Source organism: Talpa occidentalis, unplaced genomic scaffold (genome assembly GCF_014898055.3).
Source record: "Talpa occidentalis isolate TD23 unplaced genomic scaffold, MPIMG_talOcc4v2.1 talOcc4.6, whole genome shotgun sequence".
Lineage (NCBI taxonomy): Eukaryota > Metazoa > Chordata > Mammalia > Eulipotyphla > Talpidae > Talpa > Talpa occidentalis.
The window spans coordinates 48,051,973-48,077,665 of record NW_023604972.1 but is presented as its reverse complement, the minus strand read 5'-3'; the positions used below and the strand labels follow the sequence as shown (position 1 = coordinate 48,077,665).

Here is a 25,693-nt window from a genome sequence, read left to right as displayed (position 1 = left end):
TTCTACAAATGCTATATAATCAAAAAAAAAATAGGAAAAGTTGTAAACATTGAATATATCATGAAAAATCACTACAGTGCTCACTGATACTTATCTGAAGGCGGTGAAAACTTATATCCAGAGAAAAACTTGCACAAAGATGTTTATAGCAGTTTATGTTTATAGCAGTTATCATAATTGTCAAAACTTGGAAGCAACCAAGATATCTGTCAGTAGGTGAATGGGAAAATAAACTGTGGTATATCGAGACCATGGAATATTATTTAGTGCAATAAATAAATGGGCTATCAAGTCATAAAAAGACCTTGAGGAATTCTATGTGCATATTACTAAGTGAAAAAAACTAACTACATGACATTTTGGAAAAGGCAACACTATAGAGACAGTTACAAAATCATTGATGGGGGGAGAAATAAACAGAGGAAGGACAAAGGATTTTTAGGGCATTCAAAATACTCTGCACGACACCATAATGATGTCTAGATGTCTTTATTCATTTATCCAAACCCATAGAATGTATGTACACCACCAACAGTAAACTGTAATGTACATTAAGAACTTTGGTTGAGTTGATACTTTTAAATAGGTTCATCAATTAAAAAGAATGTAATGCTCTCGTGGTGGAGGTTAGTAACGAGTAAGGTTATGCATGTGTGGTGGCAACAGATGGGAAATCTCTGTAACTTCTTCTCAATTTTACTGGGAACCTATAATTGTGCTAAAAATAAATAAGGCATTTGAAAAAATGCACTGTATATTCATAATTATATCGAACCACTATAAAATTGAACAAGAAATAAAAATAAAATTAGCACTTACTACTCTAGATTACTTAAAACACATCTGATATTAAAGAAATATTCCAACATTAAGACCTTCCAGTTTTCTAGTGTGAATAATTACACATAAGACAAGAGTACTATTTATTTAAAAACTCACATTATTTTACATAATACAGACTTATTTTTTCCAAAATAACCTTGAGTTTCTGGATTTAGGTAAGGTTCTCAAGAGAAATTAAATATACACTAAAAGCCCTTAGTAGCCTTTCCAAAAACTTCATCCATACATGCCTTTTTGTTGAATTAAAAGTCTTGCTATGAAAGTCTCACACACTATCCAAACCTCAAATACAATTAAAATAAATTTAAATGTAGGTAATCTCAAGTCATTTGTAGAACTGAGTGAACTGAATTTTATCAGGAACCATTTCACCCAACATTTTCTTCTTTTCATCTCCAATTCTTCCTCTCCACCCCCCCACCACCTGCCTTATGCACACACATACAAACAAACACACATTATTAAGTTTACTGTTTTATATAAAAATTCTAACTCATTTCTGAACCTCAACAAAATTATTCTGTTTCCAGCTCACTATTATTCCTCATTAAATCTGCCAGCTTCAGCCTATTAAGTAACATCTGCTTTTTAATCAATGCCAAGGAAGGTAACTTATTTAAATTAACTTTCTTTTAAAACTAAGAATAAAAATATAGGAGTTGTATGGATCTTTAAAAGGTGGAAATCTAAGTTCTGTTATTACATCCAAAATGACTGTTTCAATATGAAAGCTTTCCATTTACTCCAAGTAAAATTGTGGAAAATAACATCTGTACATTGCAATAAAGCACTACTTGTAAGAGGCATTCCTCAAGTCAGTGAGTAATTCGGAAAACAGTAGCAAAAGCTCTTGGAGCAGTGTGTATGTAGGATAAAGCCAAAATGTTTTTCTAACTTGTAAAGACAACTTTTCCATGAGTACTACTTTCTGCCAGTTTACTTCTTCAAGGTATGAGCAGCATCAGCCTTCTCTTGATTTAGCTTCAATAAATTGAGAAGACATCCAAGAAAGGCATGTTCCTTATTTTAGCAAATCGTCCTATTAACCTCTGGCATTACTGGAGTTAGCAGTGAAGCATATTAATAAAGAACACTGATATGTAAAATAAAAAATGTGCAACTGCTACTCCTTATTTTATTTTTTTTTGATCAAGTCTTTATTCAAATTTAGCTGTCCAAAGTGATTTGCCCTTTATAGAATAAACAAATTTAAGATTATGCAGCAGGCTTCTTTTCTTCTGTGGGTTTCTTTTCGGTGGGCTTCTTTTCAGCTCCTGGTTCCTTGGTAGTTGCAGCCTTTTTTCCCACTGAAGGCTTTTTTGGTTTCTTCTCACCAACAGCCTTCTTTCCTTTCTTCCCCGCCACAGGCTTCTTGCCTGGAACCCCCTTCTCATCTGATTCAGCTTCTTGTGCTGCTGCCGCCGCTGCCTTATTCATGCGGATTTTGTGATTCTTGGCGTGACGGAGAATGGTGTTGCGGCGCATGGTCTTTGCATAGGGGTTCGGCTTCAACATGATTCTCAGGTTCTTCAATGGATTCTTCTTTAGCACTCTGCGATGAATCTTATTGCGTGGTGCTTGGAGAGCTCTTTGGATCTCTGGACTTTTCAAAATTCTGCTAAGATCTGTATTGAGCATCTTGTGCTTGGGAAGGTTGTAGTTACTCTTGAGGGAGGCAGCTTTCCGCCAAGTGCCATACAGATCATCTAACTTGCGAAAAACACTTTCAGTCCAAATACAGAAACGTGTCCCACATGGCCAGCAGGAGCAAGTTTCAGAATGTTCAGTTTGCTTACATTAAGCAAAGTAATTCCAGGAATGTTTCTGAAGGCCTTGATGAATCCGTTGTCCTCGCTACAGATGATACAGGGTCCCCTGCACTGGATACGACGGTGGTTTCTCATCTTGCCCTTACCAGCTCGCATCCGCTGAGAGGTATAAACCTTTCTGATATCATTCCAGGCCTTAAGTTTCTTAAGAAGCAGACCAGCCTCCTTGGTCTTCTTGTAACCTTCAAATTTATCTTCAACCACCAAAGGGAGTTCAGGTACTTCCTCAATGCGATGACCTTTAGACATGACCAGTTCTGGTAAGGCAGAGGCAGCCAGGGCAGAGCAGATGGCATATCGCTTCTGTGTAGTGTTCACTCTATGGTGCCAATGATGACAGGTTTTGGTTGGTACAAACATGCGGCCTCCACGACACATATTTCCAAAAGCACCCTGGCCAGAACGGTGAGTCCCACCGCCTCGAACTCTGGGAATTCGAGCCACAGCTCTGCCAGTACCCCAAGTACTCGGCACTAGTTTGATGACCTGCTAGTTCACTGACAGCATAGGGCTGTCTGTTATTTTTGCGCAAGATGGTATGAACAAAATTGACGATATCTGGTCGAATGGAAGCCTTGAACACAGCAGGTAAGGTGACATTTTTGCCAGATGACTCCCCCTTTTGGAGTACACAGATATCAACGGAAGGGCACACGCCACGTCGGGGAGAGGAGAGGGCCATGCTTCTCCAGGCCCGGAGGCTCCCACAGGAAAAGTTCCTTATTTTAACATCGCAGTTTCCTTTCATGAAACTACCTTCCAATGTTGATGAAAACACATATGTGACCCAAAAAGAGGACAATAAAATGGGAAGAGCAAGACATTTAAGTCAAATAATCTCATTCCTAATTATTTAGTTATAATAACATCTGTGAATGGCACAAAATTTAAGAGTACATTTCTTTAATGTGCACACCTTACATTATAACTGTGTAAGAACATAGTTACATGTTTCTGTATATATGATATATAGTAATATGGTGATGTGGATGTATATATAGTTGCAACAAAATCAAAAAGAAAATTTTGATTTTAGGCAATATTTCATAAATATCACCATTATATTACACTCTAAAATTTTTAAACAAGCAACATGGATGAAGATTGAATGCATTGTGCTAAGTGAAATAAGTCAGAAAAAAAAACAAAGAATGACATCTAATGTATGCTGTATGATTTCACTTATCCAATGATTAAAATAAAGAAAATCTCACAGAAAAAGAGATCAGACTTGGTTACTAGAGAAAGAGGGTTTAGGAAGGAGGATTTGGAGGGGTTGTCAAAAGTACAAACTTCCAGTTATATGAGAAATTTAAGTACACAGAATATATTATGTAATATGATAAAGACAGCTGACACTGCTGATGATATATATGGAAGTTGACAAGAAAGTAAATCCTAAGAGTTCTTATCACAAGGATTTTGTTTTCATTTTTTATTATACCTACAGAAGGATATTAACTGAAGATATTGTGTAATAATGCCACAAGATTTGATATCGAGCCATCATGCTGTACACTTTAAAACAGTGATGTGTATTAGTCATTTATCAATAAAACTGGAGGCTAAGCAAAACTACCTCATATAACCTTTACATTGTTAAATTACATGGACTCATAGCCCAATGCAATTTCCAAGCTGCCCTCACCATGATGTATTCATGACTGCAATTATATTTATCCCCACAACATGAGGAAACAGACAGCAGGTATGTCACCTTTATACTGATATATTTTCCTTTTTTTTTTTTGATATATTTTCCAATTCTTTTTTGTACAACCTACAAAACTAGCCCTCAGAACAATGCTTATTTTGGAACCATGTTCTTCCAGCACTTATAGCCTTCACCCTGCAGTCAGAAGTCAAGCTATTCATCAACTTCTTTGGGTTTTAGAAATTGACCCAATGTTTTTTTGACTTTGAAGTTAGATAATGCTGGAGACTCACAGGGATGAGGTGATATCTAATTATGGTTGTGATCTACATTTTCCTTATAAGTCATACTGAATATTTTCTCATAAGCCGGTTGGTCATTGATATGTCTTCTTTGGAGAGGATCTATTTAGGTCTTTAGCCCGTTTTTGACTGGGTTGTTTCCTTTTGGTTGTTGATTTTATGAGTTCTTCATATAGTCTTCCAGTGATAGACACTTTTGGGTTTTGTGGTGATTTCTGTTGTAGTACAAAGGCTTTTTAGTTCGATGTTATTCTGTTAAGTTTTGTTTTTGTTTTCCTTGTTGTTAGAGTTGTATCCTCAAATGCACCTATGTTGTTGGTCTCTAGGAGTGTTACCACCTAATTTTAGTTTATGTATTTTATGGTTTCAGGTCTTATATTCAAGTCTTTAATACATTTTCAGTTAAATTTTATTTTATTTTTTAATTTTTTTTAAGATTTATTTATTTATTTGTTTGTTTATTTATTTATTTATTTATTTATTTGTACAAGCACTGGGTATAGTTAGAAGTGTGGGAGGGTGAGAGAATTCACCAGAACCAGAGCAGGGAACAGAACAGGCAGACTGACAAAACACACTGCTGAGGGAAGCGGCGAGCGCGGCAGGAGAGGTCTGCTGCACCATGTGGGACCCTCGCTGGGTGGCTGGGAATTGAACTGGCGCTGCAGAGGCTGCGGGCAGCTTTGCTACCCAGCGCTCAACCGCTGCTCCACCAGGGGAGGCCCTCAGTTAAGTTTTATATATGGATTTAAATTATCTTCTGGTTCATTTTTTTTTACATGTGGCTCTCCAAGTTTTACAATACTACTCACTAAAGAGGTATTCCTAGCTCTATTGTATGGGCATGCTTACAAAAATTTGTCAAAGATTAACTGTTATATTTGTGTAGGTTTATTTCTGGGCTCTCTATTCTATTCCATTTATCTGCCTGTCTTGTTCCAATACCTTGTTTTGATGACCATTGTTTGCAATATAGGGGTTGAAGTCTGGGTTTGATACCTCCATTTTTCTTCTTTTCCCTCAAGATTGCTTTGACCCTTTTTATTCTATACAGATTTTATGATTGTTCTACTTCCTTGATATGTTACTGAGACTTCTGACAGAAATATAAATAGACTTGTACTGAATCTGTAAATTGCTTTAAGTCATATGGCAATTATAACAATGTTAATTCTTCCAATCCATGAACAAAAGATATCTCTTTACATTTTTGTCCCTTATTTTATTATCTTTGACACTGTCTCATATTTTCAAAGTGTAGGCGCTTGCTTCTTTGTTAAGGTTACTCCCAGGTATTTCATGTTTTGGTGTCACTGTAAATGGAACTGATTTCTTAATTTCTCTTTCTTCCTCTTCAATAAGTCATTGCTAGCATGTAAAACACAACACATTTTGTGATTGTTTTGTATCCTGCCACTTTACTGTATTCATGTATTTCTTCTAGTAGGTTTTTTAAATAATCTTTTGGGTTTTCTATGTATATGATAGCTTCATTTCTCTTCCAATTTTGGTTCCTTTAAGGTATTTTTCTTACCCAGTGCCCTTTGCTAGGATTTCCAATACCACATTGAACAGTATTTGTGAAAGTGGACATCCTTATGTTGTTCCTAATCTTAGGGTAGTATGAGGTTGGTTGTGGGTTTGTCATATTTGGCCTTTATTATGTTGAGACAAGTTCAATTATTCCTATTTTATTATGGGTTTTATCATAAATGGATGTTGAATCTTATGAAATACTTTTAAAGTAATCAATTAAAATGATCCTGTGATTTTTATCTTTCTTTTTGTTGATGTGGAAAAAAGCATTAATTTATTTCCAAACATTCAATTAGTCAAGCATACTAGAATGAATCACAGTTATGATGGATGATTATATTAATATATTACTGATTTTATTTACCAAAATTTTGTTGCTGATTGTGCATCTATGTTGCTGATTGTGCATCTAGATATTTGGGTCTAGAGATTGTGTGTGTGTGTGTGTGTGTGTGTGTGTGTGTGTGCTGTACTTGTTTAGTTTTGGTATCAAGGTAATTTTGGCCTCTTCAAATATGCTTGGGAACTTTCCTCCTCAATTTTCATGAAGAGTTTGAAAAGGATAGATATGAAATACTCTTTGAAGGAATGGGAGAGTTCACTACTAAAGTCATTTGTCCTGGACTTTTGTTCTTATTTTTTTAAAGATTTATTTATTTTATCCATACATACAAGAACTGGGGTACAGGCCAGATTCGCGGGAGGGTGAGAAGATTCACCAGAGACAGAACGGGGAACAGAACAGGCAGACTGACGAAATACACTGCTGAGGGGAGCAGCGGGCACGATAGGAGAGGTCTGCTGCGCCATTTGGGACCCTTGCTGGTTGGCCAGGATCAAACTGGTGCTGCAGAGGCTGCAGACAGCTTCACAGCCCTGTGCTCAGGCGCCGCGTCATCAGGGGAGGCCCCTGGACTTTTGTTCTTAGAGAGACTTTTGATCACTGTTCCTATTTCTGTGTTTATGATTAGTCAGTTCAGTTGCCTATTTCATCTTGTTTCAATGTGGGAAGGATCTATAAATCTGAAAATTTGCCCATTTCTGCTAGGTTGTCCAAATTAGTTTACATGCAGACATTTATATCGGTCTGTTATTATGCTTTGTATTTCTGCAGTATCTGATGTAAGTTTGCCTATTTCTGATTGTTTTTATTTGGGTTTTCTCTCTTATTGAACAAATTAAGGGTTTGTGAATATTGTTTATCTTTTCAGAGAACCAGCTCTTGCACTGATCTTTAGTACCCTCTTTTTTGTATCTATTTCACTTATTTCCATTCTAAGTTTTATTTCCTTCTTTCAACTGATTTTTGTTTTTGTATTTTGTTTTCTAGTTCCTTCAGATGTTAATTTCAGATTTTTTTTTTGAAATGGGTTTGTATTGCCATGAACATCCCTCTTAATACTATTCTTTTAGTGCATGACATAAGCTATTATGGTAGCTTCTCTCTTAATTTTCATTAGTTTCCAGATAATTTGCTATTTCTCCTTTGATTACCTCGTTGACTCGGGAGTTACTCAAAAGCATTTTGCTTAGTCTCCACATGTTTGGGTTTCCCAGATTTCTTTTTGTGGTTGGTTTCTATCTTTATACTATTATGATAAATATTTTGAGACATGAGTCATGTCCCTGCATATGACCTACTCTCCAGAATGTTCCATGTGCATTTGAGAAAAACACATATTCATTTCTTTTAGGAAGAAATGGAAGGCTCTACAACTGTCTATAAAGTTGATATGATACATAGCTTCACTTAAGGTAATTATTTCCTTGTTCAGTACCTGGATTATCAAGCCATTGATGTTAGTGGTGTTCTAAGATGCCCTACTATTATTTTGTCTTACAAAATTTTGGTGGACCTGTGTTGGGTGTGTAAATATTAATAACAGTTATATCTTCTTGATGAACTTTCTACTTGATCATTAAATAATGCCCATCTCTGTGACTAATTGTCTCTTTTGGCTGAAAGTCTATTTTATCAAATATAAAAATAGTAATTCATCTGTTATTGACTTGAATATCCATCCCCTCACTTTAAGTCTACTTGTCTTTAAATCTGAGTTTCTTTTCTGTATAATATAGATGGGTCATAATCTTTAAACAAAAGTTTCTATTTGTGTCTTAATTGTTGAGTTCAGCCCCTTCATGTTTTTGGTAAGTATTGATATATAAGCCTTAATTACTGCCATCCTTTTAGTTTTTGGTTGTTTTATCTTTGTTTTCTTTTTCCCTGAGTTTTTATCTGCCTTATTTGGATTGCTTTCCTTGGTGGTTCAGTTTCTTCATTTTTTTTTCTCTAGGTGTCTTTATTCTAGGTTTTTGTTTTGTGATTACCATGACACATATCAAACTTTTTGTACCTAAAATATATCTAATATACCTAAAATAGTCCTATTTCATCTCATCATTATCTAACCTTTTGGATTCAGTCCTTTTCTTCCTCTTCTTTAGTATTCTGCTATTTCATATTCTTGTTTATGATTCTGATTCCATATTACCTTGCTCAAAGTTTTGTGTCCTTTTGCTTTTTCAATTCATGTAGAAGATTACCTTACAACATACAGGGCAGGTCTGATGGTGTAAACTCCGTATCTCTGAATGCTCTAATATTGTCTTTATTATTGACTTTTAATACCTTAATGACAATGTGTGTTGCAGTGTGTCAGTCTGGTATTACTGTGTTTGTAACTCTTTGGGCCTCTAGGATCAGGGTGTGTAGTTTGTTTCCCAGATTAAGATGGTTTTCAGCAAATTATTTCTTTAAATACATGTTCTATGACTTTCTCCTTTCCAACTAGGGCCCCTTACAGATATTATTTCCATCAGAGATTATACCAAAGGATTATAACACTGTTTCAATTTTTATTCATTTTCCTCTCCATTGTATTATTTTGTCTCCTCTTCCACTGAGCTTTTGAATTCACAGATCCTCTCCATTACTTGTGTTTGCCTACTTTTATGGCCCTCTATTATAATTTAAATTCAGTTACAGTATTTTTGATCCAATAATTGTCATCTCTTATTTCTCAATCTTTGTCTCTTGTTTTAAATCACCCATTGTTTTTTTCTTAATTTGGTAAGTATAGCTATATTGTTATCTTAAAGTTCTCTTCAAGCATATTCTGTAGTTTTATTGGGTTGAGGATTTTCATGTTTTTGTTTTTTGTTTTTGTCTCCATCATTTGTTACATGTTCATCTGACTCTTCATTTTAATTTTTGTGGGTTGTAAAGGTGGGGGTGGGGTTCTCATTCTTATCTTAATAAGTTGACTTTATACAACTTCTACAAGAAGATGGGTACAATACCAGGTATTTTACCCAGGATCTTTAGATGTCTTAATTTACAAACTGATGCCTTTGCATTTGTATAAATCACCTGGGCACTGGTGCTGAAATAGATAGGACAGAACTAGGGCAGTAGATAGGACAGAACTAGGGCAGTAGGGTACCAAAAGGTTGACTCAAGTGAGTATTAAATGTTCAAGCCTCTTACAATACTGTGGATGCCCACATTGTGTTGTGGGGAATCTACCATCCTCACTTCGCTAGGTCATCCATTGGTCAAAATGTCTTGAACAGTCTCATGCTACCTCAACCTCAAGCTGTGAATGAGAAACTGATGTAGCAGTGGGTGAGCATTCTAGGTGAAACAGGGCCACAAGCTTGAAATTGTTCCCTCTGCTTTTCCAGTACAGAGTTTAATCCTGGAGCATTTGTTTCTGTTATTAAAATCTGGGTGCTCACACTCTTGTTAGTAAGAGCATTCAGTTGTAGTATCAGTATCTGCCCTGGGTGGGGCTTAGGCAGGTGTTTTATGTATCACATACTCAATCTACAAATAATAGTCTCTTCTATGAAGCAACACAGGTGACCTGATCTGGATTTCCCTGTAGTTTTAGAGTTCAACTGTTCTAGCTTATGAGTCTCAAATTCTAGCCAGTAATCACCACTCTGCACCCTTACTACAATAGTTCTCCAGTTCTGCAGGCCAACACTGTGCGCCTCCTTCTCCAGTGCAGTCCATGGTCAACAAAGTCCCTCGGGTGGGAATGTGCCTCTGAGTCCACAGCAGCAGAGGGGCACCATGCAGTGCCTGCTCTTCCTGTGGGTTGTGCTGGTCTGGTATCTGTATCCACACAGTTCAATTACAGTTTTTCCCACTCCCTTCCACCACACTGTTGCTCCTGATGTATGTCTGCTTGTCTTTCAAGAGCTATTGATTTTGTGTTTGTTGTAATTTGGTTTTGAATATGTGAAATAGTCAAGCCCTGGGTCTTCACTCTGCTGTCATTTTGCCAGACTCTTTATACCTATTATGAGACTTATTTACTCACATATTCATTTACTTATTGTCTTTTAATTTATTCATTAGCTAGAATAGTTAGGAGTTTCAATGAGTCTTCTTTAAAAAAAAATTGAGTGGCTCCTCCTAGGATTACAAAAGACAGACAATTTGGCCCCCATTGTCTTAGGGGGACTTGGGTGGTCTAGCCAAAGCTGTCCTTCCTTAAAAATTCTGGGAAACAGGAATATTGCCTATAAAACATACACAAAACAGTGACACAATGACACATGACTAAATAATATGTGAAAAATTTGAAAAGAGTTACTTAAAATGATAAGCAACAAGGAGGCTAGGTAAATGGTATACAGGTTTTCTCTGGATTGTTTTTATGTCTTTTCTATAGTTTAAAATTATTTCTAAAGAGAAAGATTCAAGAAAGAAAAGTGAAATAATAGTACATTATTAAATTGGTGACCTAATGAAGTTTTTTTTTCCCCTTTTTTTATCAGGAAAAAAAATGCTTATTTTCATTTCATTTGTGGTTATGTTTATTGCCAAAATAAAATTCCACAAGCAAAAATCTTATTCTTGAAAACATGTTCTTGACATTTACTTCTTTATTTTATTTAAAAAGTGATTAGTAATGTCAGTAAGAGTATTTCACAATGCTATTTCCTGTTGGCTATAAGGTCTAATTTTTCAGTTTTCCAGTCTGTATTTAGAGTAAGATGTATTAGTTTAACTTCTTTTATATTTAAGGAAAAATAATTATTAAGAAAACACTTTAGGAAAATCATGTTAGTATTTTCCTTCTCCACCCATTAGGCCACTTTTTACATTTGGAAAATAATGTCACAGACATGCTTATTAAGCATTTGTTTGAAAAGTAAATGTTGTTCAAACTAAAATGTATTTATACAGAAGTATCTCTTTAATGAAAATCATCAAACTTCCACTTTCTCAAACATGAATAAATTATTTTATCATGACCTCAAGCGAAATTACAAATAACCATTTTCCTTTTAATTGAAATATGAATTTACATAACAGCCCATGAAAAAAATAACTTAAAAAATTTCCTCTATAATTGAGCTTAACTCACCTTGTAAGCCCTTTTCCACTGCTCACAAAACATATGATCTTGCCAATGTAAAATAAAATCAGTTATATTTCTAAATATATTTAAAATATTTTCTTTGAGAAAAACATTAGGCAAGCTCAGAATTCTCCTCCTTCCCATTCTCCTTCTCATTCTCTTAGGGTTAAATTTTACCTTCTAGTATTGCATGGGCCTCACGGTCCAATCCTCGATCACTGATATCTATCCATGTTGTCCTTATAACATGATGTATGACTCACACTTATGCATAATGCACACTTTGTTTTTGATTATTGTCCCTGCATTCACCTTGAAACATGGGCATCTTTTTCTGCTTTCCAGTTTCTATTCTCACCCCAGGTGATAAATGCAAGAAATCTGTGTATACCCGCTGAGGTTTGGGGCTGCCCTTTGGCCACCTTCCCAAACACCAATCTACTCTTGCTGTTACTCAGGAACCCTTGCTAGACGCAGACTATTTCTATAAGGATTATAATACGGGCTACCTTTTGGAAAGCTAAGTAAAGTTCCCTCTAATTCCATGATTTCCTAAGATTTGCACATGCTCAAGCCCCATTTTGAAAGTTTTCGTTAGGCTACTTTGCTTTTACAAAAATCCTACACTAGTACCTATTGTCACTAATGGAAATAAATCTGAAAAGAACTTTCATTTTAATATTTTTTATAATTAAGGTGATACCAGTTTACAAAACTGTATGATTCAAAAATATAGCATCACACATCTCCAGCATGTGCTACCATTATCCTCCCTACCACCAAGGTGTCCCTAGTCCTCTGTCATATTCCATAGTGCCCCTTCTCTATTATCTTTGCACTCTCTCACTCCCTCTCTACTAGCCTCAGTTTTAAGTCAGATTTCTAGGGTTTGTTTTTGGTTTGGTGTTGTCTGACCCTTTATTTTTTTCCCATTATAGTCTACATATATGTGAAACCATCTGATATTTTGGATTTGTCTTTTTCTTTCTGGTTATTTAACTTAACATAATGCCCTCCAGATCCAGTCACAAATGACAAGAGTTCATTCTTTTATATAGCTGAGAGGTCATCTATCATTCAAATATGGATGGATGGATGGATGGATATATATACACACACATATAATCTCACAATTCTTAATCCATTCAACTGTCCTTGGGCACCTAGGCTACATCCATACCATGGTTGTTGTAAATAGTACTGCAATCATCCCTACAAATTAGTGCTTTAGCATTTTGGGGTAGATACTTAGGAGCAGAATTGATGGATCATGTGGTAGAGATTGTTAATATTCTGAGAAACTTCTCTATGCTTGCCATAGGGCTGGACCAGTCTACATTCCAGCCAACAATGCAAGAAGGTTCCTTTAAGCCTCAATTTCATCATCTGGAAACTAAAAATAATAGAACTTTTTAAGTTTTTTAGTTTCTATTCCAAGTAGGTCCTCTCTTCAACCAGTCATTAATTTACGTAACAATCTTGTGTGTAAATTTTAACAATAACCATTATTTATTAAGCACTCACTCAGTATAGACACCATACTAAGCAGGTCATAAACACTCTCATTTAAGGCATTTTACAAACCAATAAATGGCATCCTCTTTCAGCCTCACACCACAGGTGAAGATAGTAGAGCATAAAGAAGGCATCTAATTTTCCAAAGTGCTCCCACCGGTAAATAGCAGAACAAAACTATAAATACAAAGCCCTGACTCCAATGCCTACTATTTATGCTATAGAATAAGACTAAATCCATTTATTATAGATTTCTTCCTTATATTTAGGACATCCAGACCATTCCTTTAGGAGCTGTCCATCCCCATGGAAAAAAATATGAATTTTGCAATCATAAAAAGGAATAAACAACCATAATATGTAATAATTGTCATGAGAGCTTCAGTACAAACTTGATGAGGCATTTCCAATTTTACCACTTTTGAAACTATCAAAGACTTTAAGACAAAGGTCGTTCTTCATTTCAAACTTTATAATAGTACAGGGAGTCCAGTCTGTATTAACATATATTTGCATTTGGAAAATAAATGTATGCCAGCAAAGGAGAAAACTGACTTAAACAGAAGCTGATTAAATGCTTGAAAATAATTCAAGATATTATATCATTGAAGTGATTCCAAAAAATGACATGGATGTAATTTAAGAATACTGAACTACATCAGAATTCCAGGATTTAGCAAAAGGGTAAGAGGGGAGTTCATTCACGTAGAGGAAGAGAAAATTTTCTTTGGACTAGTTATATCAGATAATATGTTTATTTAAGGAAAAATAAACAGGTGGGGAAAAGTTCTGCATGCCGAACATGGAAGGAAAGCATTTTTGTGCCTAATATATTACAGAAACTCTCTTAGTACACCTCATTCTTTCAAAAATATTACCCTCACACAGTGGCCAAGGTCAGTTTGAATTTAGGTAATTTTCTATATATGTAAGTGTGGATCATATGTGTTCCAATCTCAGAGCTATTTTGTCACACTACCTTTTAAAAATATTTTCTCTGTTTATTATTCATGGATTCCTATTTTTTTCCCTTTGAGATCTGGCAGTCTTTGGCTTTTTGTTTTGTATCCCAATTCCAAGTATATAACATCCAAGTTTCCTACTGATAATCAACAACCTTCAGTCCTTCATCACTAAAGGCACATATTATGATTTGGTCACATGCCTTATAAAAGCTCTACTGTAAATGTTTAAGGAATAAATGGTCCCTTACAACCTAAACACCTTTCAGACCTCAAAGATTTTCTCAGAGTGTAACTATAGTAGTGTGCAAGCAGTACTTCATTTGATACAAAATTTATAACAATTCAATCATGAGGTGACGTGCACAAAAGAATACTCATTGTCAACAGGGCACCTCAAATTCAACACCTCTCCAACTTGAAGTCATACTTTGTGAACTAATTTAAAAAAAAAAAAAAAGGAATAATACTGGGGATGACAAAATTTATTTTCTAGACCTCACTGGACCAACTACACGACCTACCCCCTAAAAGATCCAGTGTTCTTATTTGTCATTACCAATTCTGTGTATGACAGTGGAAAATCAAAGGTGGGTCACAAGCTATGAATGTTAGGCCTGTGATTGTAAAGAGTCAAATACTAAGAACTTAGAAAGTCACCTTGCAACATCTCATGGATGTGTCCTAAGAAACACTGAAAACATAGTGAATGATATATAAATAAATTATGTGGAAGATGAAGATTACAGAATTGTGGATTTCACAGCAATATAGGGACAAATCCACACATTAAATACAAGGTGTGATGGTAGGATCCATACCTCATTTTATGAATTCCATAATATCCAAAATGGCACATTGCATAAAATAGGCATTTTGTAAATGTTGCAATTGAAATAAATGCATAATCAGGTTTTATTTTTTTCTGAAATTTGGATGACTAAAAGGTAGTAAGCACAATGTTTTTACTTTCATACAGTTGGCAGTGGATAGAGACCAAAAGTGACATTTGTGCATGCATCATACCATACTAAGCTTATACTTTATTGCAGAGGTGAAATAAATTGACACTGGAAGTAATTTACTCTGACAAGAATGTGGCCAAGTTTTCCTGTGTCAGGTACCTCACTCAAGATTATATATATTGGGAATATAAAGAAAAAAAGGGTTTCTGTCATGATTTCCTTTCTAGAATAGCTGAAGAAATATGACCTGAATGACAGTATGTTAGATAGCATTGAATATCACACTCAAACAAGGTTTGAGGTTGGGAGCAATGTCAGAAGAGGAAGGTCTCTAGTGTACTACTCAGACTTTATTATATGAGCCAGTAGTATCCACTATTTGCTATCAGCTGCTTACTATCAAATCTTAAAATGTTGAATGCATGGATATATGTGAGATTGCTAACATGTTGGACTAATTATTTAGGAATTCAAAATATCCTCAAAGGATGGGATAAATGACCAGCATAACATGAAAATATCATAAAGATTTAAGAAAAAATATAAATTGCTATTTTTACATGCAAATTAATCAATTTCCTAAGTGAAGAATGAAGGAGTTGCATAAAAATTATTCACATTAAAAACATGACATCTTGTTTTACCATAACTACTACTTGTCATTAAATTTATCTTCTGACTTGACTATGGCATGAACCAATGCAACGATGGGATGCATTACTAGAGGGATTATATAGGCAGCCGTAATTTATAGAACATGTTGTGAATGAATATAGTGAAATATTGAGTCCAGTTTTTATTAACATGTTGAGTGTCCTTGAGCTCTGTTCACAGGCTTCTTCTCATTCCATGCTCATTTCTTCAGTGATAGCATCAATCTCACAGCCTTAAGTAGCATTTGTACATTGAACGCTTACAAACTTTAACATCAATGCAGACCTCCACTATGAAACCCCAATTTTTATATAAATACCTACATGGCATCTTTGTGAGAGCATGCAGAAAAACAACTTTGGATAAATGTACATCTAAATGTAAACAAAACGTCTAGAAGTTAATATAGGGGTAAATATTTGTGACCCTGGGATTGCAAAGTATCTTAAATAGGATAGAAAAATCTCCAGTCAACAAAGGAAAGATAAATAAGGGTTATGTAAAAGTTAGAAACTTTCACTGAGAACAAAAAGTTAAGGTACTGAGTGGGAGAAGATATTCCCAGCAAATATAATCAACACAGAGTTTCTATTCTGAATATAGGAAATACAAGGAAAGTGCCTTATGTCAATAATGAAATGGCAAAAATACAGTAGAAAAATGGACAAGATTCTTGAACAATACTTCTCAGTAAATAGGGGGGTGGGAGGGGATGGATTGGGGTCAGAATGGGGGGGTTGAAATTGTATGGGGAATATAAAAATAAAATTTATTATTTAAAAAAAATAAAATAAAATCTTTATCAGATAATTTAAAAAAAATCAAAATGACCAATAAATATGTGGAAATTACTTATAGTAATCAATTAATATAAATTTAAATCACTAAGATGACATCACATACATCAGAAAATCAAAAAGAAAAACCTACATCTAAAAGGGGTAATACCATACATATGAATCATGTTAGCCAATGTTACCTCAATAAAAACATTTTATTTTTTATTAAAATACTAAATATTAATGATACTGAGAGGATATATGGATTCTCACACATGGTTACTGGGAACATAAATAGGCCCAATCACTTTGGAAAGTATTTGGTATTATTGCTTAAGCTGAACATAGACATATCCTGTGACCTAAGAATTACTCTTTTATAGCCAATGGAAATTCTTGTAGATATGAACAAGACATCTGCAAGAATGTTTTTAGTGTCATTGTTCATAGCAGACCAAAACTGCAAACAATCCACTATCCATAAATTGTAAAACAAACAAAAAAATAGGTCATAAAAATCAGAAATAAAACAGTATATACTACAACTATACACAACATGGATAACTCTCACAAACAAAATACTGAGTAAGATTCTGACAACAGGTTTCTATTTCTATAAAATTAGACCTTTAGTGGTGTACTTAATATAGTATAAACAGAAATTGATGTATAAGATACATGCCTGAATATGTGTTATAATGAAATGTTTCTTCAATGCATCTTTTTTTTAAAAAATTGCAAAACTTTATTAGAAATGAGAATAGTCACTCTATTTGGAGGGAATAGAATAGTGGACAGGTATAGCAGGAGCCTATTTGATATCTGCAATGTTCACTTTCTTATTCTGGGTATTGATCAAATGGTTTGCTCATTGTATGGTAATTCATGTGCTTGCATGTTTGTGCCTTTGACTTTTATATGTAAGCTCTACTCCAACTTAAAAATTTTAAGGAGATTGCAAATTAAAGAACAAATTAATCAGAATAATGAAAGCTTAAATAGTGATTGAAGAATTTGAAAATTTAACTTAAAAAGTCTTAGTTAATTAAAAAAATAAAAAGCAATCTTTAAGCATCACTATTTAGCAGCAGCATTGTTTTCTATTGTTCTGGTGAGCAAAGGACGGTAGATTTTTCTTAACATTGGAGGACTATGAGTGCCTTGATGGTGTCTGTGAATGTGATAACATACATCTGAAGAATTGTGAACCTTATACCTCTAAATTGTATACAGTGTTGTAAACCAATGTTACCGATTTAAAAAAAAAAAAAAAAACCTACATTGAAATGGGCTAGCTATGGAAGAAAATATTTAAACTATTCCAACTGTCAGGAAAGCTGAAAAAGAAATTCCTATGCTAGGAAAAGAACTAAACAAAATACCCTCTGCTTGCTTCATTTCTTAGATATTATGTCTCATGATGAAATTGGTATCCAGTGTACCTGTCCTTCTCTCCTGTCTCTCCCTTCCCCCACAAACCCTATTTCTCTCCCCTACTCTAAGGAAATAATGAGAGAATATGAGATACTTTATTTTCCCCATTTTGATTCATTCATATGAGTCAGACAAAGACCGACACGTGTGCTGGGAGCCCTCAGCAGAGGACAAAGAAGAGTGCAATTTGTTCCATGCCCTGCCAACTCTACTTCCCCCATAGGAGAAAGTATTTTGGAACTGGATGTTCCTCCTCCCCAAATATTTCTCCAAGAATCTTGGAGAACTCCATCACTTCAGGAAACACACAAGAAAATACGTGCATAATTGCTTTGCTAGATCATTTAACAAATATTTCATCCTGATTACAGATGCCAAAGTGGTATGCAGCACCCTTTTAATGATACCTTACTTCTTAGGTCTACAGACCCCAAAACAACAGCACTGTGATGAATTTTATATTCATTTTGGCATATTAGATCTCAAATAATTAAGATGTCATTTCATTTTATTACTCTTTTGCCCAGCTCAATAAAATACAAATTAGATCAAAAAGGCACCTTAGTACTGGTCTATAAAACAGGATCTATAACAAAGAAAAAAAATATATAAAATGTTGTACTAGCACCTCCCCCACCCCAAACATAATGCCCAAAGAATTCTTACATCATTTGGTGCAGATATTACTTTTCCTGGTACTACTAGAAAACTTTAAAATATGGGAAAAGCTCTTTTACCAAAATTACATTCATAAATGAATATTTTATACCTGAACAAAATGATATTATGCTCCTATAAGACATTAGAATTTTTTAATCAAATGACAGTATTGGCATTTACTTGAAAGGTTTTTTAATTTATTTTAGACAAACAGCCTACAAAGAATAGTAGCTACATGAACCTAAGTAACCTAGCTCACACCTGAACTATTATTACCCACAAATATTAGATTCTTGATATTAAGGATACAATGGCATAATTATACTTTAAAAATAAAACTCTGCAATTGTTGAGGATTAAAATATATCCATCATTAATAAAAAGGAGAAGAAAGGAAGGACAGTGGGAGGGAAGAGGATCACATCCAAAAAAGAATCAATTTTATCAATTGAGCCTGGAGATGCTCAGAATTCAGACATTCCAATTACATAGGAGTCAAGGACTGAGAAGTGGGGTTAGAAACAGAGAGTTAACAAAAATGCACTCCACCAGCATGAATAAAATTGTCAATAGCCAGGCACCCATGACCCTCAAATATTCAGACAAAGGATTGAAGATTAATAGCGAAAGAAATCAGTCAAAGTTTCAGGGGAGATTCAGAGCAGACACTTGGTGCCACAGTGCAAAATCTTCATACTTAAGAGTTACCCGGCCTAATCCCTTACTGTAGATTAATGCAAAAATCTATTAGAACTCACACTCAGCTTTTGTATTGCTTTTATCCTTTTTTGTATTAATTTTTATTGAGGTTACATTGGTTTACAACACTGTATGTGACTCAGAGGTATATGTTCACAACTCTTCAGATGTGTGTTGCTTTTTTCTTAAAAATCAATGTATTACCCAGGGTCACTGGATATTTAGGGAAAACCTTGAAACATGATAGACACAAGAACATACAAAAAATTTACCCTGGAAGACATATACAGAAGTAATGTATGATAAAGAGAAAATTAACAAATGCAAACAAATAAAACAAACAAAAAACTCTACTATTCTCAGAGATCACCTAGGATCACAATATTAGTATGAAACATCATTAGTTAGAACAGTGATGTTCAGTCTGTTAATCTCAAATAAGTCCATAAGGAAAGCAAAAAGAGGAATGAGCAAGAAAATCAATAAATTATACATAGAAATTGGGGTAATTTTAGAAGCTAGAAAATACCCAAATACCATGTTTAAAACCAAGTAACTTTTAGCTAACTCATGGGTTAAAAAGCAATCAAAAGAGATCAGAAAATAATTTGTACTGAATAAAAAAATGAATTACATAAAAATGAAAACAAACATGATCCATCAAAATACCTGTTAGAGTTAATGCAATATTTACAGAGAAATTAATAGCAACAAAATGCATTTGTTAATTCATCAATTGCAAAATATTAGAATTTGATTACTAAATGACCTGTGCATAAGAAAAATATTATTGAAAATTGCATGACATCATTCAATCATAAGTAAACTAAATGTTATACTTAAAATAGGTGAACATATAATCTAAATTTTAAAAACTAGTGCAAAAAAGTACATTAAAAAAAAACAAAAAATAGGGTTTAGCATTAAAAAGTGCTTCAAGTGTACTGCGGGGAAGTTCCTCATTATAAATGGCAGTGGGGTAAAGTCATATTATAAACTGCAAAATCTAATAATTTTAATATAATTAGAAAGCTAACATTGTGGTACTTAAATTTTGTGAATCAGTTTTCAATTCTCCCTCAAATTTAAGTTGCAAAGTTCATCCCAGCAGTGGTTAGTTCTTCTGAAATACAGAGTTATGTTGGAACATGTTGCCTAAGTCTGTCATCTTTTAGCACATGTGGCAATGTTGTTTTCCTTCATTATCTCATCAAGAATTATCAATTTAGCAGCTTTCTTATATAGCCTAAAATCTGTGAAACCAGTGAAAACCACTGTAAATCCAGTCAACTATAAAGGACACATCCAAATTTCTATAGGATTGGGGAACATCTTTTATTAGTAAAGAAGGGAAGTCTCAAATCAATGATCTAAATATTCACCTTAAGAAACTAGAAAAAGAAATGCAAATTAAACCCACAGTAAGTAAGAAATAAAGGTATATTAAAGAGCAGACATCAATATTATAATGACAGAACCAATAGAGAAAGATAAATGAAATCAACAGTTGGTTCTGTGAGAAAACCAATAAAATTTTCAAACAGCTCAGGCAAAAAGAAATGGCAAATGACTAATTTCAAGAATGAGAAAGGATGTTAAAATGATATGAGGATATTATGAATAACTGTCCAAAAATTTGAAAAACTGTAAGTGCCAATACAAAGTAGGCATTCAATAAAGGGCAAATATCATACTTATAATTATAAATGTTAACACCGTAAATCTCTACATTGGTCAAATATGAAGAGTATAGATTTCTTAAAAAAAAAAAAAAAAGAATGACAAACCAATCCATTTGGGCCTCTACCCCCATCTCTTAAGAACTAAAGCAAGATAAAAATGTATTTGGCCCCCATGCAAATCACTTCTGGTTTGGTATTCCTGTTATTTTGAATGTAAAGAGGACATTGGTTCAGATATGGTTCCTCCCCTTAACCCTCTCTACCCAGGATGAGTAAATGTAGAGACCCGCAAAGGTCAGACAAGAACTGGTTCAAAGAGCACCTGTTAAGTATGCACTGTTTTTCCCATTGAAAGGAACACAGGCCTCTGATGACGTAGCTGTAAAATATACCCTTCCCCTGAGACTCATGAGTAGGAAAAGGAATTGGGAGGTTCAACTGCTGCTTCCTTTTCAGTTATAGCATTATAAATAGACAGACTACTGCTTCAAATGCTTGGCTGTCAAGAACACTTAATTAATTCACCACTTCTGAGCTAAGGAGGAAAAGAGAAATTAACATGATTGCTAAATTTCTGTTTGTGATTCAAAGAGAATCACATTGCTGAAAGCATACATACAAACCTTTAAAGCACTAAATTATATCCATTTGGAAAATCAAAAATCTTTGCAACATAATTTTCTCCTAATAGCACAAGCATAAAATTAGCACTCTTAGGTAGTATACTTTTTACCAAATTCAGTATCATATGTTTTGCATATTAGATTGTGCAATGATGCTCATAAATTTTAAAGAGCAATCATTGTTATAAACTTATTATTGCTCTGTTGTTCAGTTCTTTTTTTATTATAGTATAGCCAGCAACTTCTTGATAGTTAATTCTCATTATAATTTTCCTTGTGAGACCCCCTGTTAATTTTAAAAAGTGAAATAATTGACATGAGAGCTATTAATTCATTCATTTCTAATATATTTTACATATGAAAAATTTTTCATTTCCCATTGCTCATTTTGCATCATTCACATTATAAAAGTGATTCTGTATATTAACACATATTTATTTAACATAGTAAATTCACCAGTAAATACTTGCATAAATTATTCCTTGTTTTGTTCTGATGTATACATACATCTTGGCCATGATGTATGTTCCTTTCAATGAACTGCTGAATAAAATGTGGTAAGATTTTGTTGAGAATTTTTGCATCTATGTTCATCAGAGATATTGGTGTAGATTTTTTATTTGTTTGTTTTCCTGTGATGTCCTTGTCTGCCTTTAGTTCAGAGTAATATTGCCTTATAAATTGTATTTGGAAGCATTCCTTCTTCAATTTTTTTGGAGAAGTTGGAGAAGGATAAAATTAGAATTCATCTTGAAGGTCTGGTATAACTCACTAGTGAAACCATCCAGTCCTGCCTTTTGTTTTTTGGAAGATTATTATTTTTTCCAATTTTCTTCCTTTAATTGGTTTGTTCAGATTTTCTGTTTCTTCCTGATATGGTCTTCTCAGGTTGTATGTGTCTAAAACTCAGCCCATGTTTGAAGGTATCCAATAAATTGTCTAAACATAGTCAGTGGTATTTCCATAATCCTCTATATTTCTGAGATGTTCTGTTTTAACTTCTTTTGTTTCTGATTCTATTTATTAGAGTTTTTTCTCCTTTTTGTTGTGAGTCTAGCTATAGGTTGATTTATCTTGTTTATCTTTTCAAAGAACCAAGTTTTGTTTTGAATTGATATTTTGTACTTTTTACTTACTACATTTTAATTCCTACCTTAATTTTTATTATTTCCTTCTCCTGGATTTGCTGTTAAGTTGTTCTTATGTTACTAGTACCATAAGGTATACACTTGGATTATTATTTGAGATCTTTCTTGTTTCTTGATACAGGCTTGTATTACCATATATTGCCCTCACAGTACTACTTATGTTAATCCTATAGGTTCTGATATCATGTCTTCATTTTTGCTTGTCTCGGGTATTTTTGTTTTTATTTTTTTAAGATGTATTTATTTATACAAGAACTGGGGTACATGCCAGATGTGCGGGAGGGTGAGAGGATTCACCAGAGACAGAGCGGGGAGCAGAACAGGCAGACCAATGAAATACACAGTTGAGGGGAGGAGTGGGCAAGACAGGAGAGGTCTGCCGAGCCATGTGGGATTCTCCCCAGTCAGCCGGGATTGAACCCGCGCTGCGGAGGCTGCAGACAGCTTCACAGTGCAGCGCTCAACCACCTGCGCCACCAGGGAGGCCCTTCAGGTATTTTTAAAGTTCTGCTTTTATTTCCTAATTAATCTAATAATCATTCTACAATAGACTGTTTAGTCTCTACATTTTCTAGTCTTCTTTCTTTTGTAGTTGATTTCTAGCTTGATGCCACTCTGATCACAGAAGATACCTGATGTGATTTCAATCTTCATTAATATATTGAAAATTGTTTTGTGACCCAACATGCAGTCTATCCTCAAGAATGATCCATGTGAATGGCACTGGAAGGGATCGTGCTCAGCTAAATAAGCCAGAAAGAAAAAGAAAAATACCGGATGGTCTCACTCATAGCAGGAATCTAGAAAAGTTAAATAAGGGACCAGGAAAATGACTAACTATAAGAAAGTGAAAATCAAAATCAACAAAAAACTATGAACCAGAGACACCCTATGGGGGGTGGGGGGTGGGGAGGGGAGGAATTGGGGTCAAAATAAGGGGGTTGCAATTGTATGGGGAACATAAAAATAAAATTTATTAATAAAAAAATATAAGAAATGAAAAATTATAAAAGAAGTGAACAAAACTTTTGTCAAGATACTGTTTTCTCTAGCTGCAAAATAGCTAATAAACCATGTTATGTTTCATCAAAAAAAAAAAAAGAATGATCTATGTGACCTGAGAAAAATGCTTGCTCAGCTTTTTTTGGGGGGTGTGGGGTGGGGGTAGGGTTATGGGGTGGGGGTGGTGGACTGCCCTATAGATGTCTGTTAAGTCCATCTGGTCTTATTCTTTATTTATGGCAATTGTTTTGTTGGTTTTCTAGCTGCTTGATTTGTCTGTTGATATAAGTGGAGTGCTGAATTCTGCTATTATTATCATGTTGCTGTCAATGTCTTTGATTTGTTAATATCAATAGTTGCTTTACATATTTTGATGTTCCATTTTAGTGCATATATATTGATTCATGTTATGTCTTCCTGATGTAATTAGCATATTGTGGATGAGGAAACTCAAGTTCTGTAGAGTTAATGAACTTTCATTTAGTTTGTGTTAAGTGGGAAATCCAATAACCAAACAGGTTAATATTGTTCTATAAACTTTACCTTTTCCAGAATTTCTCACTGCCTCTATATCATATTTTTCTCCATTAAATAAAAAATTAAAGATCTATTCAACTATACTTTTTGCAGTAAAATGGAAGTTGATGTAAATTTTACTTTCCAAATATTGATGTAATTTGTTTAAAATGAAGGTAAGATTGTATGAGTCATAAAACTTCCACAAGGGTTTATTAGTGGACAAGCATGTATTCAATTAAAAAAGAAATAAACATCCATATAACACTTTCATTTTCTTGAAAGGGAACGTTTTATAGAATTTGGAAAATAACAAGGAGGGAAAAGATCATGTCAGCACAATGTTACTGGTCATATACAACGCAATCTTATGTTTCGTAGAGATTTCAACACAGGAAATGGGTATATTAGAAACTGCCTAATTCATAGGTTTCCCTGACCCATGTACAGTGATTTCTTTGAATGACTCTGAAGGAAAAGTTGTAAGCAGTGCTTTTACATCAGTTTCAATAATACATATTTCAAAGCCCAAATCAATCAGCCATATAACTGTTTATATAGTCACCATTCAGAGGGAAAATAAGTGTCAACAGGTTCCACTTTCCCAGCCTGGAATAGCATGTAACTTCTCATTACAATCCACATGAGTATCTGATTAGGAAGGGAACATTTTGTTTTCCCCATTTAAAAAGCCCAGAATCCTTATTTTACAACAATCTAAAAAAAAGAACAAAAAAAAAAAAAACCTGCCCCCACTTCACCTTTACCCTACCCACACCCAGACAATTTAGCTTCTTTAAAAAGTTATATAATCTGGGCCTCCCCGGTGGCGCAGCGGTTGAGCGCTGGGTTGTGAAGCTGCCCGCAGCCTCTGCAGTGCTGGTTCGATCCCCGGCTGCTCCCTGGCCACTGGAGGAGGGTCCCACATGGCGCGCAGACCTCTCCTGCCGCCCACTGCTCCCCTCAGCAGTGTACTTCGATCCTTCTGCCTGCTCTGCCCCCCGCTCTGTCTCTGGTGAATTCTCTCACCCTCCCACGCTTCTGACTGTACCCCGTGCTTGTATAAATAATAAATAAATAAATTTTAAAAATAAATAAATAAAAAATAAAAAGTTATATAATCTTATAAATTTATACACACTGTAGGGAGGAGAATCCATATCTTACTCATTTTTCCTCATGGCAAATACCAAAGTGGTTTGGAAAGAATAGAAAATTAATGAAATAGAATGTGGTTCTCTAGAACATAAAAAATAAATTCATAATGACTTTTTTAATATTCTGATTGCTACAATATCTCATCAATAGGCAATAACCTTTAGATGCCTAATAAAAATTAAGTATCTGATTGTCTTAAGAAGCTCTTTCAACCATTTTTTTCCTAAAGAAAGACTCAAAACTGTTCAATGTATCCCTTAAAAACTATCAAAACAGTATTACATAATTTCTACACTTCCTATTCTGTTTACAATAATAGATCTAGGATTGTTATTATTCTATTTCAGCAGAAAT

At 34.4% G+C, this 25,693-nt stretch overlaps 2 protein-coding genes across 2 annotated transcripts in view; both read right to left on the bottom strand.

Annotated features, from left to right (window-relative positions):
* Positions 1–25,693, bottom strand: part of CFAP299 (cilia and flagella associated protein 299) — a 520,438-nt gene that overhangs the window by 313,614 nt on the left and 181,131 nt on the right. The window lies entirely within an intron of this gene.
* LOC119260345 (60S ribosomal protein L4-like) lies at positions 1,989–10,185 on the bottom strand. The gene is given in 5 exon segments (XM_037529321.2): positions 1,989–2,589; positions 2,592–3,137; positions 3,139–3,296; positions 3,299–3,373; positions 10,125–10,185. Coding segments are annotated over 5 exon segments (1,371 nt in total). The 3' UTR covers positions 1,989–2,058.